This window comes from Dreissena polymorpha, chromosome 11 (assembly GCF_020536995.1).
Source record: "Dreissena polymorpha isolate Duluth1 chromosome 11, UMN_Dpol_1.0, whole genome shotgun sequence".
NCBI lineage: Eukaryota > Metazoa > Mollusca > Bivalvia > Myida > Dreissenidae > Dreissena > Dreissena polymorpha.
In genome coordinates, this window is record NC_068365.1 from 42,973,374 (window position 1) to 42,990,892 (window position 17,519).

The 17,519-nt window shown below is 36.6% G+C and overlaps 1 protein-coding gene across 1 annotated transcript; it reads right to left on the reverse strand.

The window, feature by feature from the left end:
* Nucleotides 1-1,867: 1,867 nt before the first annotated feature.
* LOC127851647 (uncharacterized) lies at nucleotides 1,868-9,444 on the reverse strand. The gene is made up of 9 exons (XM_052385468.1): nucleotides 9,190-9,444; nucleotides 8,189-8,305; nucleotides 7,283-7,378; nucleotides 6,187-6,385; nucleotides 5,419-5,649; nucleotides 4,088-4,549; nucleotides 3,647-3,758; nucleotides 2,673-2,883; nucleotides 1,868-2,406 (listed from the first exon to the last, which is right to left on the reverse strand). Exons 1-9 carry the CDS (start codon nucleotides 9,226-9,228, stop codon nucleotides 2,200-2,202), a joined length of 1,674 nt encoding a protein of 557 aa, XP_052241428.1. The 5' UTR covers nucleotides 9,229-9,444; the 3' UTR covers nucleotides 1,868-2,199.
* Between the last annotated feature and the right edge of the window lie 8,075 nt (nucleotides 9,445-17,519).

Here is a 17,519-nt window from a genome sequence, read left to right on the forward strand (position 1 = left end):
CATAACTAAAACGAAAATTTGCGAATCTGTAACAACTTTTTAAAATTTTGTCAATTTACCAAAATGCCCCTTAAATATACTACAATCATCTTTAAACACAACATGTTACAATATGAAGGAAATTTAAACGCGCGTTCGGTACATGCAAAGTTGGCTAAACATGACTGCAATTTTAAAACAATTAAGCGTTTCGGTTGCCATGAAATTTATACAACCTCAGCTGCATATAAGTGAGTAAAATGCTTGTATGTGAATGAAATGTTATATGCGGAAAAAATAGTTCAAGCCAAGCTTGCATATCCGAAAATTTAGTCAGGAGCTAAACTGTTCGCTTATGAGACCAAGAAACCTTGCGGGACTTTACAGACACGTCGCTCCTGACCAGACTGCGACTATGTCATAAGACCCATTTTCGAACGATACGGATCATTTGCGTCCTTATTTTCTGAATGCAACTATATTCAGAATATTGTTCAGAAGAACGAAATATTACAAAGATTGTTATGGTTATTAAAAACTTTGTGACTAATATCATTGTCCAGGGTATGTTCATAGAAGGCCCAATTAGGAATATGTACGTTATTTTAGTTTTGTCTGCCTGCCTGCCTGTGTGCCTTCCTGCCTGTCTGCCGGCCCGCCTGCCTGCCTGCCTGCCTGCCTGCCTGCCCGCCCGCCCGCACGCACGCCCGCTCGCCCGCCCGCCCGCCCGCCCACCCGCCCAAACCGCCCACCCGCCCACCCGCCCAAACCGCCCACCCGCCCGCCCGTCCGTTCGTCCGTATGTCTATCGGTCTGTCCGTCCAAACAATGTGGCTACTGCGTTTTTTCTAAAAAAATTAATCTGTGTTGATATAACACAATCCGAGTATAGAGGGCCTCATTGGAAATAAACACATATTTTCCTTTTTACATCAGACGAAAATATAGTTGCTCTGGTGACACAAGTTATGGAAAATTAACATCTAATGAATATTATATGAATTTGTGTCTCATATTTAATCCAAAAAGACCATTGTAAACGTAGTCTTGTACTGAAAAAGACAGCTCTGTTTATTGATAATCATCAGGTGAAATGGATAAATTCTAAAGCGTGACAAACACGAGACGATTTTGCTACTTAGTAATCTTGTATTGTATTTGATTAATTGTATTACAACACGTGCATTGCTTATATAATCCAAAGTTTGTTCTTTCTTATAGTATATCATTATATGTATGCTTTCATCATTGGGGTCAAGCCCCTTAAAATGTGTGCAGACGTTTGTTGTAAAAAAATGAGTTTGGCTAAATATATCTACATAATTCAATGCTCTAATTAGATTTAAACAAAGTATAGCTATTCAAATTACAAATAATGTAACGTATCATTTTTTTGCAAGTTTCAAGATTGTGTTAATAAAAATCTACACAAATTAACATTGATAAATATGAAACCCTGGCTCTTGGACAACGGGGCTTAATGCACGTGCGTAAAATATCGTCACAGATTACCTTGTGAAGTCCGCGCAAGCTTATCAGGGGCGACACTTTCCGCTGTTATGGTACTTTAAGATTAATAGATGTCTCATCTTATCGAAAATCCATTTAAGACGGAAGTTTCGGCCTGCACCTGCTCACCTGGGACAACACTTTACGCGCGTTTTATCAGAGCGCGACTCGTATTGAATATCAAATGCATTAAAAAGTTAATGTCACTTAAAAAAAAAAGATAGGGCAACCATATACCATACACTTATGACGAATGCAATAAAATTGATCATGAAGGTTTCCTTACCTCGATAAACGGGGATAAATACACAATATAAACTAGGATAAGCTTCATTGTTTATTATGAGAGAGAAGTCAACTAAATTACAACTTTGGAAATTATAGCTACTGTTGAATTAAAACAAAGCTACATTCAAAAACACTCAGTTAGCATTACGATCTATACTTAATAACCATTATCTTTAATAACCATAAATTCAACCCTTACACACTTTAAACGCCTAGTGTATTTGACGTTTAATAATTTTGTAAAAAAACACATTTATGTACAAGAAATATTTTTTTGCTTAAAAATTATCATAAACAATTTTATTCAGATATACGTAACATACATACATAACAAAAATGGAAACTAAAGACTATCCGAGAAAACGTGCACATGATTGGTTAAATGTTATTAGCCAACGGAAACAATATTCTCTTAAGTCCTGATTAAGCTTCCCTAAGTCTTGAGTACAACTCCGTGTTATTGGACCTCTGTTGGCCCGGGTAGATTTCTATCTTGCTCGACACTGAGTAGCTGCCGCCTGACCCTCCCTGGTTGGCGACGCAGTAGAGCGTGTGGACGTCAACGTCGTCGACGGGAGTCAGCGTTAACGTCACCCGAGACGTGTTGGCGTTGGGATCCGATTTCCACACCTGCAATAAAACACATGGACTGGAGCGAATTGCCAAAAAACGCATATCATATATAAGGGGCCAACCGAAATTCCCGAATTGCTTTTACCAGATACAAGTATATTAGTCCGGAGCGCAATGCCGTATGAAGTTTACCATATGTATACGTCCAGAGTGCAGTTATGATAATCAAAGAGTTTATAAAGTCTGACGCGGTTATGAAACACATTAAATCTTTATGTTAATGGTTACATTTCTTAGGCCCAAATGCTAGCTACAACTCTTACCTTGTAGAGACCGGAACTGACAAGATCTGGTCCATAGTCGTCATACAGTCGCAGCTCCAGGGCAGGGCGAGGCCGGCCGCTTGCCTGGCAGGAAATAACGACACGATCCGTGGAGTTCTGCATAACGCCGGTCCGCTCAGCGCTGAAGCGAGCCGCACGCAAAACCAGCACTTCCGTCGGAGCGTCTATTGTCTGGTTCCCATTGGTGGCCCTAGAGAGTTTAAAAAAAACAATTGCGTGTTTATAGATATGGTTGTGAATAGAAATTATTTGCAAAGATCAATCAAGGCCATCAATCATACATTGACCGTCCAAGGGATCCAAGTTTATTTGGGATTAATGTTTCATGTTTCATTTTTAGAATGGTAATGTTGGATCATTTGCTGTCCCCTTGATACACTTGATATATATGAAATCATTTATCTAGCATATCTGGATGTAAGTATAATCGTCCGTTATTTTTACAACAAATACTCATTAATTACAACAATATATCAACAAAATGCATCACCATTGTGATAAAAGTTGACAACAAAAGATTACACGAAATTATGCATTTGAAAGTCAACGCATTTTTAAGTGGATATCTCATTTACGAAACCCTTAAATTATAAAAGCGGGATCACACGAGGAAAATGAATCGAATTAACTCCATTTTCTGACGAATCAAATTGTCTGCGTTTTCCCGTCAGAACATTTAGAATTGAGCATTGATCTTGAAAAAACTTGGCCTAAATTGCAATAAGGGATGACACTCCCCGCTCGACTGGATTTTTGTTCAGCAGAAACTTCATTTCCACGAAAACCATCCATAAAAACGGTAAAAGTAATCCCGAATTGGCCTGTGCGGACTGCTCAGGATAATATGGGACGACACTTAACGCACAAGTATTTAGCCAAGTTTCTCCAGCACAGGGCTCAGCTGTCAGAATATTCCCGTCCAAACATCGTTAACTCCTTATGCGCAGTTGTACCTGCAAATATATCTGCCGTCGGTATTTGCAGGGTCCGCGGCTTTAAATGAGTGCACAACCATATTCATTGAGCTGTCAAGTATCACCGTCTCCAAAGGAACAGGTCGGGCATCTGAAATAGAATACTTCACAACATTAGTGGACACTTCAGGTACAGATGTTGAGGTGGAGCAGACCTATCAAAATGCATACTTGTGGAAATGCAAATTAAAGTAAGTGCTTAATGTGGTAAACAATGTCGTCACGGAAAGCACATTAGTGGATTACCGTTTCACGGTAAATCAAAGCCATCTATATGTAACGTTGATGATCTTTAAATAAATATAAACCATTTTATACACTTCGTAATTGGATAGCTATGGGCTTGGCCATTTATTTAAACATGAAAACTGATACGAGAAACAGGGACGTTCCATATTATAAACTGGAAGTTGTGCTTACCGCCGTTGGCCACCTTCAGAATGCTCACTTCCGGTCTGGGGTTTCCCATGGCAGCGCAGATCATCGTCTGCGTCGGTGGGAACACGATAATTTGACGGCTGAGCGGGAAAACGCCGATTGTGTTAGGCAACACTACACTATCATCTCCGGGTGCCAGCACTTTCACGAACGGGCCGTAATAAAACTCTTCAACCAGACCGCCGACGGTGTTTCGGTAAGGAAGGCGGATGGTGAGGATGCCGCCATACTGCGCGTAATCCTTTCGAAGTACGATCTCTAAATTGGAGGTAGTGTTAGTGCGTTTTGTGAGCGAGAGTCCGAGGCCTTCTGAATTAAAGTGCATGATTTCAAAGATGGCTGGCGGACTGGCGGAAGTGTTGAGACCGGTGAAGAAGACCTCAGCATAGGCCAGCTGGTCCACCTCAGTGGGGTCTTGGACAAGCACCGCCGGGATCTTGAGATCTGAAAAGAAAAATGACAGTTAATCTGTGTCAACGCATATATATATATGTGGGCTATGGCCGACTGTAACAATACAAGCACAGTTGTGTTTTTGTAAAATATGCATCAAATAGTGAATTAATGAACGTGTATTCTTTAATGCAAACTGCGTTCAAACAAGCGTCTACACTGTCGTTAACCCCCATGTTGGACCTCTTACATAATAAAATACAAAGCAAACGCAATTAAATCGGTCAAACAAAGACTTGATAACAGTAAGTCGAATAGATTCTATAGACGAGCTAGCTACTGATTAAGCGTTAGGTTTGTAACAAGAGTGCAGTGAAGTATACATTTAACACCAACCAAGCGCTTTCGAACATTTACACAAATAGATAATCCTCGTTCTGGGTAAACTTGGCTCAATGCACATGCGTTAAGTAACGTCCAATATTATCTAATGCAGTCAACACAGGCTAATCAGGAACGACACGCACAAGCAGTAAGCCTAGTATTCCCAGAACGAATTAGCGGAATTCTCTTTTGCAAGAACTGATGCTTTTTTTAATAAGTAATTTTCGATGGATATTGTTTAAGAAGTAGATTAAATGTAGGTGTACGAATAAACTTTTCTGCTTCCAACAAATCGCAAGTTAATTACCTCATTCATTACAACCTTTGTTTTGTAACACATATCCCGGGTAATTGTCTGAAATGATATTTTGTCATAAAGTTTTATGCACATTTTTGCAAATCTATTTATATTCTGTAAACGCAATGGCTGCAGAAGTTTTTACATAACGTTTATAAAACCTGTTGCGCAGTTATGTTAATGCACACGTCTTAATAATAACGTTTACTTTCATATACTCTGCCCTAGTCTGTTTTACCTAAGTCCTGCGCAGCCTTCACGGTCGTGTTCACGGTGAGGTAGTCAGCCGTTGGCTGGGTGACCACGTGCGTTTGGTTCTTCGAAGTCTCGTTCATGTTCACGCGCATATTGAGACTCTCATCATCGTTGTAAAGCCGGAAGAAGAGATTACGCATGTTGCTGAGGTCATCGATTGTGACGTCAGAGAAAAATGTGTAGTTGTTTTCTGAGCTGGACGTCCGCTTTCCGGCTGTAATATAAAAATGCGGGTATTGTGTATGCGACTTCAATATACAAGTGAAATGCAACTGATGGTATATTAATTAGTTTGTAAGAGCTCTCTGTTTGAATTTTCCCTGCGATACTGATCGTATGCAATTAGCCTCTAAATAACGATAAAAATATGTTGATTTATTACAAATTCTGTTAAGTATAGGTGTTACGTATATATTTAGATTGCCTTACGATTTCAAGAGCTTTTCAAGACCACTTACTGTGTTCTCGCCCTAAGCGATATCAACAGAGTTTATTTAAGCCCAATATCCTCAATGTTATCAAACTCAAATAAATGTGAGCCTCACTCGGGGAAAAACAGGCTTAAGACATGTGCGCAGAGTGTTTTTCCAGATAAGTCAGTGTAGTGCGTACAGGGACGACACTTTTCGCCCTTTATCTTATTTTTTGTTTAAAAAAGTCTTATCTGAGCCAAAATCCAGCCAGGCGGATAACGTCTTATTTAATTAGCCCTGTTTTATGACAATACATCTTATTATCATTATTGGCTTACATGTACGCCACATTCCCCCGTTCTGTCGCAGACCGATCCATTCTGTCGTATGTTGCGGGGAACCAGCGTACCCAACGGAAATCTTCACGGTGTCGCTCCCTTTCGGACCGGCAGTAGTGCTGATGTTGAGTATGCGCAGTGGATCGGGTCCTTCCGGCACTTCCGGCAGCGGCTCAGCGGTGGTCAGCGTTTGAATAAACTGCAGGAATCGCAACATATTTTGACAAACATAGGGTTATTCAGGTGCAATATGCAAACATTGAATACATGTATACAAAAAAGAGTTTATGTGTGAAATCTATCCAGAAATAAATCAACAATCTATTTGGAATGTTTTCATATATTACAAAAAATACTCTATTTACCTTCCAATATAAATAACATATTTTTGAACCGCTTGGGTAACTTGTATTGACCGTATACAAAAGACAAACATTTAGGGAGTTGAGCCAATTTCAATACATTACTATCTGACTTTGAATAAGTAATCATTATAACGGATTTGTTGTACAAAATTTATATTCTGCAACTTCCAATCTTTTGAAGAATCGGTTAAACCAATGTTGCCAATTTCACTTCTCAAGACTGTTCGATTAATATCCTGTCAAACCTCCGCTTTCTACGTTACTGCCTATGTTATACCTGACTTATATTTATTCCGACATGAGATAAAAAAAAAAACATTCTTTGAGTACAATTACTATAATTATCGACTGTTTTTACTGTGAAATGGCGACATGATATCATTATTCGTGCGAGATTCTCATGACGTCATTGTTCCCACAAAAGTGTAAAAAAAAATATGTTAACATATGGCGGAGGAAGCATTGCATATAAATAAAAATACTTGACTTTTAGAAGATATATATACATTGATGTCTGAAGATTATATAACTTTTAAAAATCGTGATCATTAAAAATAAATATTTTCACGCGTGTATGTGCAATGTGTGAAAATATAAGTCTCTCTGATCACTGGTTAAATACTTGTTTATTTTTCCTAATTCCGGATCACACGAAGCGTGTTCATTAAACGTAAGCCATATTGGGCGCTTGTACTGTCTTGTCCATATTTGACGTTCATCCATATCCATACCTCTCCAGACGGAGTGGAGCTGCCACCTGTGTTGTTTCCACAGTCACAGGTCTGAATACTGACCGCCTCACAAATCTGCCGCATACCCGTCCACATCTGGATCACAGAGTATGATAATGGGTTTCCATATTTTCACATTTTCACAACAATCATTGAAAATAGTATTAAAACTTTGAAATGGACAAAGATATGAGAAGTACTCTCGGAAAATGGGGCGTAATACATGTGCGTAACGTGCCGTCCCGGATTGTCCTGTGCAATTTGCTCAGGCTTATCAAGGAAGACACATTCTACCTTTTCATGTGTAAGAGACGTCCTTTCTGTTCTGTGAAAACTGAGTGCATTTAGCACAGGCTTCTCTGGGCCGACACACCGCTTTACGGAATTTCTCATTTAAAGAAATACTATTCTAAACAATATTCCACTCGTTACGGAAAGTGTCGTGCCAGATTAGACTGTGCGGACTCAACGGGCTAATCTGGGATGACACTTGACGCACATGAATTAAGCGAAGTTTTCCCAGAACGCAACTCAACTATCTCGATATGAAGGTCCTTATTTGGCGTGATGGCGCCTCAGATATTGATTTATGGTGATCAAAACGACAACAGCCAAACGTCAAGATGAACTGGCGTATCGACGGGGAGGGCTTTAAACCAACAAGAACTACAAAATGAATTCGCTTTCACGCAAACTAGGTTGCGCTTGAACGAGCGTTAGATGTATGCGACCTTCGGGCGTGTAAAGACCCATTATTTTGCTAACAAAACACCAACACGACAAGTACCCGCATTTGTAACATATGCATGCATATATCTGTTTTGTTGTATACAACTGTATATCAATCATCATAATTAACGTTTAATTTTGATTTTCTAAATGTATAAAAAAATATGTAAGCCTAACTTGTTGGAGTCGGTTATTTTGCAATATTAACTGTCTGTTCTGTTCCAAAACCGTTTTAACCATGGTCCTTAATTCAGCTTCATTTCCGGCTGGAACTTGGGCTGTCACCAATCCAATCTGAAACAAGTAGCAAAAAATGTATAATGAATGTCATGATCAATTATTTTAATACGCTTTTCGTGACCTCGTCAACATAATAATCATCAGCTTCTTATGTATCATCGTTATAAGTAGTATGCGATGTATAATGATTTTCATCATCATTATTATCATCATCGTCATTATCGTAATCGTTACACATCTTCGCTATTGTTTTAGTTCTGACATTTTTATTTAACAAATGTGCAACGTTACGGAAACGGGGTTTTGCAGATTTATCTAATGAACTTCTTTAATGTAGGGCAGATACGATTATAGATAAACAAAAGTGATCATCTAGTTGCTATTAATACACGACAAATGAATACAAAATTAGAAGAGGCACACACGACAAATGAATAAAAAAAAGAAAAGACACACACACATGTCCATGATACGGTTTGCATAAGCAAATGTTCTACATAAGTGAACATTACTTTGAATAATTAAATTACTCATATTGGTAAAAAGAAATCAATCTCGGTCTGGATAAACAGATCTCTATGGACATGCGTAACGTTTCGTTCCAGATAAGCCTGTGCAGTTCGCACAGGCTAATATGTGATAACATTTTCCGCTGTTACGGTATTTTTCGTTTTGAAAATGAAGTCTTTTCTAAGGTAAAATTCATAGTATGATAAAAGTCGGAGTGCACAGGCAAATCTGGGACGGCACATTACGTACATACATGAGGCCCAGTTTTCCCAGAACGCGAATCAAATTCATAAATCATCTGTTGGTTGATTAATTAATGTCTCATGACAGGTTTTACATAGCGTGCATTTTTACTTTTAGCATTGCCAATTTGTCATAAGTTTCGTATGAAAAGTGACAAAATAAAATAGAATGAATGATGTACTTACCAGGATGGTGCATGCTGTAAACACGTGACCGTTTTTCATGGTTTGTCGGATGATCAACAGTAATAAACCTGCAGCTCACTGTTCAGATGTGATCGCTGTATTGGTTAAAGTGTTTCCATCACAAATGTTCATAATTATACACTTCAAAAGATGTTTTAAAGCAAAGCAAAAAATACTTTATTATATTAAATTAACGCGCATAGTTTGCTTATTTTTTACCCCGGATTCTCAGTCCTGCAATAATGTTTTAAACATACCAGTTCATATACATGTATAAAAAATTCAATCCTATTTGTACACGTACTCTAACGAAAGTGAAACCTGAAAAACACGAATACTAGTAAGTTTTACTTACACGTATAAGGCCACAGTGATAATAAACATTGAATACTAGAAAACCATTCATGTCACTATATACGTTACAAAACGACGAACGTAAACATTTGGGTTACGCTAAAACTTGACAGCCGGGCATGTCTTTTGTCAAAATATGACAACACTCAAAATACTAAGATCGCTTTTTACATATATCGTACCGCGTGTACATCACGAATGATTTGTAAATGCTTTTATACGTTTTTGTTTTCTTAGTGGTGAAACTAGTTTTTGGTGCAAGTCAATGACGTCCCTGAGTCCGAAGTTAGTATAACATGAATGTATTTTTGAGTGATTTTTGATCGGTTTCAAAACATGTAACACGATTAACCCATTTATGCCTAGCGTCCTGAAAAAAAGGACTTTGCAAACAGCTTAGACCCAGATGAGACGGGTTAACGCTGTTTGCTTAAAGGAATTTCTGTAAGAAATATTCTAAATATACAAATAAATATACTAGACATACCTAATTTTGGAAATAAATTGATCCAATTTAGAAGGATGGGAAAGTCTACTAGGCATAAATGGGTTAATTCTTTGAACGCACGTCTCATTGTATATTAACAAAAGTTTGAGGTGATTCTTTCTCTTAAAGTATAACATGTTTGCCTCGTTTTGGGGATTCATGTGCGTAAAGTAGCGTTCACTTATAGCCTGCACAGGCTAATCAGAGGCGACTTTTCCGCTTGTGTTGTACTTTTCATTTAAAAGAAGGTCTCTGTTCAGTGAAAATCCTGCATGTGCGGACTTCACAGGCTATTGGGGAACGACACTTTACGCACATGAATTAAACCCCGTTTTCCAATAGCAAGGCCCATATCTTTAACACTTTTTCCAGACAAAGCGAGCTTTGTGCGTTATTTTAACAAACAAACACACACACTTCAATATTCGTCCGAACCAACCAATTAGAAATGGTAAATGTATATTGTATTAACGGTTTTTACAGTTGAGTGGTGGACTCGAACCTTTGACACTAGACTATGTCGCCAATGTGTTGCAAATAGACATCGCATCCGTTAGCAACCAAACTAAAGTACCCCGCGGTACTTTGCTATTAACTAATCGCCCTACATGACCCTAGGTCGCTTTGATGGTTGGTTTGTGTTAAAATATGCTCAAATCAATATTATGACATTGACGAGAAAATTCGCTCCGGGAAACAAGGCTTCATGAATGTGCGTAAAGTTTCGTCAAAAATAAGACTGCAGTCAGCAACGATTTTCGTTTAGAAGAGACTTCCATTGCACGCACAATACCAAAAAATCGGAAAGTGTCGTCCCTGATTAGCCTGCACAGTTAAAATATAATTTTAAAAAACGGGGCTGCACACTCGTACACCATTTGGTTTAAAGTGTGTTTCATACCTTGAGTATAAATGATCAATATGAACAGGGGTTTTAATAGTATTTCCCAGCGGTCGTGTTGCGGTGTTGTTGTTTTTTTAATTATACTGCTACAAATGCCGGGGGCAGTTTACACATTAATCAACTTTTGTTTTTGACAAATATAAAATGTAAGCAAGAGTTTAGTTTCACCGCAACAGATAAGGTAAGTATCGCTCTTGTCTACTGGAGCTGTTTCGCCAAACTGTTCACAGTAGTAATAAATGAACGGCTTAAAAAGTGGGCTATTGTAAATGATACGCTCACAGACGCTCAGTTTGGATTCAAAACCAATTATAGCACTGTGGATGCTATTTTCCTACTAAAGGCTTTTATAGATAAACAACTCAGTACTAAAAAGAAACTATACTGTTGCTATATCGACCTTATGAAATGTTATGATTCAATATATCGAAACGGACTATGGTACAAGCTTATTAAAAGCGGAATAAACGGTAGATTGTTAAAAATTATTCGTTCTATTATGATGAAGTGAAATTATGTGTAAGACATATGGGGACGTTGTCGGATTTCTTTAAAGGGGCCTTTTCACAGATTTTGGCATAATTTGAAGTTTGTCATTAAATTCTTTATATTGATAAATGTAAACACTGGATCTTAAAAGCTCCAGTAAAAAATCAAGAATAAAATTTAAAAAAGGAAAAATAAGTAGCCGGTATCAGGGCTCGAACCAGTGACCCCCGGAGTCCTGGAGTAAGTCTGAAGTAAAAGCGCATTGGCCCTCTCGGCTATTCCGCCGGATATACACAGATTTAGTATTTTATACCTTATATAAGCAATCTTCGTAGTTTCGTAAATTTAAACGACAACAACAGAACTCTCCAAATTATTCAATCGTTTCGCGTTGCAACGCTTTATAATTTTTAGGTTTTCAAATCGTCAAAAGATACATAAAATGGCTATATTGGACTATGGTAAATGTTCAGTAATACTGTTTCCTTACAAATATCATAACTAAAACGAAAATTCTGAATCTGAAATTGAAATCTGAAACAACTTTTTTCAATTTAGTCAAATTACCAAACCGTGAAAAGATCCCTTTAATGGCGAAGTTGGATTATTGCAAGGGGAGACAATCTCACCTATACTATTTTCTCTTTTCGCTAACGACATCGAACTCTTTTTGAGTAATAACAATGAAAACATGATCACGTTGGACCAGCTATCTATTTATTTGTTATTGTTTGCAGACGATGTTGTAATTTTTTCAGAAACACCAAAAGGATTGCAAAAATCTTTAGATAATCTATACGAATATTGTGAACGATGGAAGTTAAAAGTCAATGTAGAAAAAACAAAAGTGGTCATATATAAAAAGGGAGGAAATAATTCACAGAACGAGCCAATTTTTTATAACAATGAGCAAATAGAAATGGTTCAATCATTTAACTATCTCGGCATTGTACTTTCAAGTGGTGGATCATTTATACAAACTACTCAAGCTTTATCCGATAAAGGCTTAAAGGCTATGGGGTCGCTTTTTGCAATCCCCAAAGACATGCATGTTCCTGTTAAAATAATGTTAAATTTGTTCGATTCTTATGTTACTTCAATACTGTGTTATGCGTGTGAGGTTTGGGGGTTTGTAAATGCTGATGATATTGAAAGAGTTCACAGAAGATTTTTGAAACGAATACTGGGTGTCAAAATGAGTACCGCTAATTCAGCTGTGTAGGGGGAACTAGGGCGATACCCATTATATATAAATCGCTACGTACGAATTATAAAACATTTCATAAAATTGTATACTGTTAAACAAACTAATTGTATATTTTATAGTACACTATGTTATATGAGAAATGGTGCTGAAAATATAATACGATGTAACAATTGGAACTAAAGTACGAGACTTACTTCAAAACACTGGTTTTGTAGATGTCTGGATGTACCCAGAATCAGTAAATGCAAATGTATGTATTCCTATATTTAAAAATAGACTAATTAACATATACATAGGTTTGTGGCTAAAACATTTAAACGTTAAAAGTTCATTAACTTTATACAAAGAATTGAAACATCGATTTGAACTATATGATTACCTTAACATAATCCAAAACTTTAATTTAAGAAAATACATATCAAAATTAAGACTTTCGTCCCACATGTTAACAATTGAATCTGGGAGACATACAAATATTCCTAAAAACGAACGCAAATGTAATATATGTAACTCAAATGATATTGAAGACGAATACCATTTTGTAACTGTATGTCCTCTTTATACAGATATAAGAAAAATGTATATTGACAAATTCTATTATAACCGACCTAGTATGCATACATTTATTCTTTTGTTAACAAAAATTAAAACCAAAGTCCTAAATAAACTAGCGATATATTGTAAAAATGCTTTTAAAATGAGAACTGATACATTGAATGCAAACGTCGAGTAATTCGATGGCCTTAGTGCATTTTTAACACCTTTTTATGTACTAGTTTGGTCACTTTCGCATTACTATGCATGTGCTTATTGCTTATATATTGTCAGTTTTGTATATGTAACGATGAACTGTAAATGTTCAAGTTATATTAATAAACTTCCTGTTCTGTTCTGTTTTATTTTTGGAAAATGTGTTTGGTACAAAAACAATAAAGTAGATCTATTTTTATTGGTATCGTTTATTTGTCTATATAATGTGAGTCTCGTCTTTTCAAAGCTGTCGAGCAAATCAGCGAAAAGCGCAACTATTTTAAAGTTTTTGTAGTTGAAGGCATGTAATGAGTTAATGAGCGTACCTGTTGTCAGTCGTCAGTCATTTGTTAGCCATAAACATTTTTGAGTGTCGGTCATAATGTACCGTAATAGATTTTACTGCTTGTGCAAGTCGAACATGACCCTGATAGTTGTGGTTGAGATGGCCACAAAGTATCTGCGTTTGACATTTACTTATTATTATTCATTTAATCAGAGGTCTATTAATTGATAGATCTTTGATCTCATGTGTACAACATTTAATAAATATGAAGAGTTTTTATTTCCAATTAGTTGACATATGGTGGCACATATTTGTCAGTATGAATGGATGTTATTGGCAGTTTCTTCGTAGAGAGCTTCACATTATATTCAGAGTATTCCTTGTAAAATGCACACGTACTCTGTGTCATACTGACCATTGTAATATGATCTTTATTCTGGATTTAACGCATGAGCGTTTCGTGTCGTCACATATAAGCCTGTGCAGCCCGCATCGGCTAATCTGGGACGAAACTTTCCGCGTATACTGGATATTCGCTAAAAAAAGACTTCCTTTAACCGAAAAATACCACAACAGCGGAAAGTGTCGCCCATGAATAAGCTGTGCTGACTGCACAGTCTAAGCTGAGGCGACATTTACACGAACCCGTTTCCCCAGAGGGCGACTCGTATTTAAAAGGCTGGTGCATAACACGTAAAAGTAGAGACCGTTAAAGGCCGGTGCATAACACGTAAAAGTAGAGACCGTTAAAGGCTGGTGCATAACACGTAAAAGTAGAGACCGTTAAAGGCTGGTGCATAACACGTAAAAGTAGAGACCGTTAAAGGCTGGTGCATAACACGTAAAAGTAGAGACCGTTAAAGGCTGGTGCATAACACGTAAAAGTAGAGACCGTTAAAGAGTGCATTTTATTGACCATGCCAGTATATCGATCATTGCTAGTAAGCGAAATGATGGCCGTAGGCTACTTAACGGAAATATCATGAGGAAGTGTCTAGTGTTAAAGACAGATTTAAGAAAATAATGATTGGTCATTGTAAGTGTACAACCGTTGAATGTAGTTTACATGTACCTTATGTTCGACGTAATGCGATTCTACTCCGACTTAAACTGGATTTATTCAAGTTTTTATTTTCTTCGTAAGATATTACAGATATACATACAAGCATATACTTTACATAATATTTTAAGAACAGCTATAAGATGGGTACATAAACAATTCTTTTCGTCGTAAGATACAACATACATACATTCAAGCATGTTATTTACAGAGTATTTAAAGTACAGCTATTTGAGTACAGCTTACATGAAGTTATAAAACATAAATTCATATACAATGTGTATGTTTTAATATTTTTAGCACTATACCAACTAATTTGCTCATACATATTATACGACTTTAGTTGTAGTCGTGTATATCTTTTGTCTGAAATATATTTCACATTAAAAAGGTTACTTAGGTGCTGAATTTCAAAATGTAAAATAGATTAAAAATGCACACTTCGCAAAATATTTAGCGATTTAACAAAATCTATTGTATTTAAATTATGTGTTATAAATAATTAGTGTTATCATAATGGGGGATGTATACAAATATGTTTATAAGGGACCAGTCTCGTAATTCATCTTCTGTGATATATGTAGTTTTATATATTTCGAAATTGTGTTTCATGATATTTACAACCGCAAAATTTGAGAGGATTCTTTCTTTCTTCTGACAATGAAAAATATACCGTTTAATTTCTAGACACACAATGTTTAAATCATTCATGTTTGGGGTCGTGAATCCAGGTATTAGATCTTGACATGTTTTATCAATAGTTAAGCTTGGTCTTCTCTTATTAATAGTCTCAAGAACAAAATAAACGATTTATTGGGAATATGGACAGTACCAGAACAAGTGCATAAAACAAATATCAATGTCCTTAAGAATATCGGGTCGCATTCCTCGCAGTTCAATGTAATGCTTTAATCGGTCACCTGGGAAGTAATCGTTCAATGTTTTATCTATGTTTAATACATACTCCGGTAATATCATTCATACTTGGTCTTCATGATCGATAATTCTGAGTGTTCGGATTCTTTGTCTTCTATGTATAAGTATTCTTTGTTCTCTCTAACAAAAGACATGAACGTACCTATAAATATAATGTTGAATTAACTTAACGCATATGTATCATCAATTTTAAACTATAAGCGCGAGGTTGGGGGGATTGATGAAAGCGGAAAACATTGAGCGCGTTCATCGTACATTTTGTAAAACAATATTTAATGTAAAGATGTCAACCAACTCATTATCGCTATAGTTGGTAGATTCCCCTTGTATTCAGACATATATGTCGGGAGCGTGAAATACTTTATAAAATTAGTGACAGTAAAACAGGCTTATTGTATCCTAAAACACATTTTACTATCACATAGATTAGAAATTGAACGCAAAAATAACACAAACAATTGGTCATCGAACGTACGGGACTTATTTAACCAAACCGGTTTTAACGATGCATGGCTATTCCCCGAATCTGTGTTCTCTAATAAATTAATCCCGTTACTTAAAAACAGATGACGATACCAGTATATCACTAAATGGAATATAAGTGTCACATCATCATGTATGGATTCTATGTCTAGATAACTAACGGCATGGTTTCTATGTGTAGATTGCGCATTGTATGGATTACCGGTATATGTATTGATACATGACTGTATGGGTTCTATGTTTAGAACGCTAATTGTATTGATTCTGTGTCTTAATTTACTGTATGGATTCTATGTCTGGATTGCTAATTGTATGTATCCTATGTCTAGAAAACTGACTGCATGGATTTTATGTCTTGATAACTGACTGTATGGATTCTATGTATAGATTGCTTATTGAATGGATTCTATGTCTTGACAACTCACTGTATGGATTCTATGTCTAGATTGCTAATTGTATGGATTTTTGTCTTGATAGCTGACTGTATGGGTTCTATGTCTAGAACGCTCATTGTATGGATTATATGTCTAGATTGCTAATTGCATGGATTCTTTGTCTAGATTGCTAATTGTATGTATTCTATGTCTTGACAACTGACTGTATGGATTCTATGTCTTGATTACTGATTGCATGGATTCTAGGTATACATTGCTAATTGTATGGTTTCTTTGTCTTGATAACTGAGTGTATGGATTTTATGTCTTGATAACTGACTGTATGGATTCTATGTCTACAGGGCTCGCGCTGTCGTTCGCCACTTGAGCCATTTGCGAAAATATTGAGACTTTGGCTAAAGAAAAATCCGATTTGCGAAAATGCTAAAATCTCGTAAAATTTTCATTGAAAACAGCCGCCATTTTAACCCGAAACTGGTTTTCTATATTTTTCTCTTTGTTTCAATGAAAGTATTCGCAATTTGAACAGTGAACGAAAACCGGTCTGCACCTGTATCGAGACATCGCTTGACCTTATTGTTATTGAAGTGCACATGGTAGCTGGCCAATCAAAACTGAGCTCGCTTACACATGAAATGACGTTGTTGAATGAAACGTAAAATGGGTGGAGCTTTGAATACACAGTTAATATTGTCGTCTGCAAACAAAAAAGCGGCCGGTCGCAAATGTCGTATTATAAGATTAAAAATGAAAATAAGCGTGACAATATATTAATTATTTCCAAGCTGACTATCGATCTAAATTAAAGCGTGATAATTAAATAATTAGTTCTATGTCGTTGGTGTTACAACTTTCTGCCGATTTTCGATTGAAATGAAAAGGTGATAATTAATTAATTTGATCGTTTTACTCACACACTATGCTAACTAACAGCGGCGTATTTTAATCAAAGGAAAACGTGAAAAACACGCGCGGTTTA

Bases quoted from the DNA above. Each gene is read 5' to 3' on its own strand.
- LOC127851647 (XM_052385468.1), bottom strand. From the start codon at position 9,228: ATGAAAAACGGTCACGTGTTTACAGCATGCACCATCCTG. The intron at 5,650-6,186 runs GTAAGCCAATAA...TTTATATTACAG, and splicing joins CGGGGGAATGTGGCGTACAT to CCGGAAAGCGGACGTCCAGC. The intron at 3,759-4,087 runs GTAAGCACAACT...ATTCTATTTCAG, and splicing joins TCTGAAGGTGGCCAACGGCG to ATGCCCGACCTGTTCCTTTG.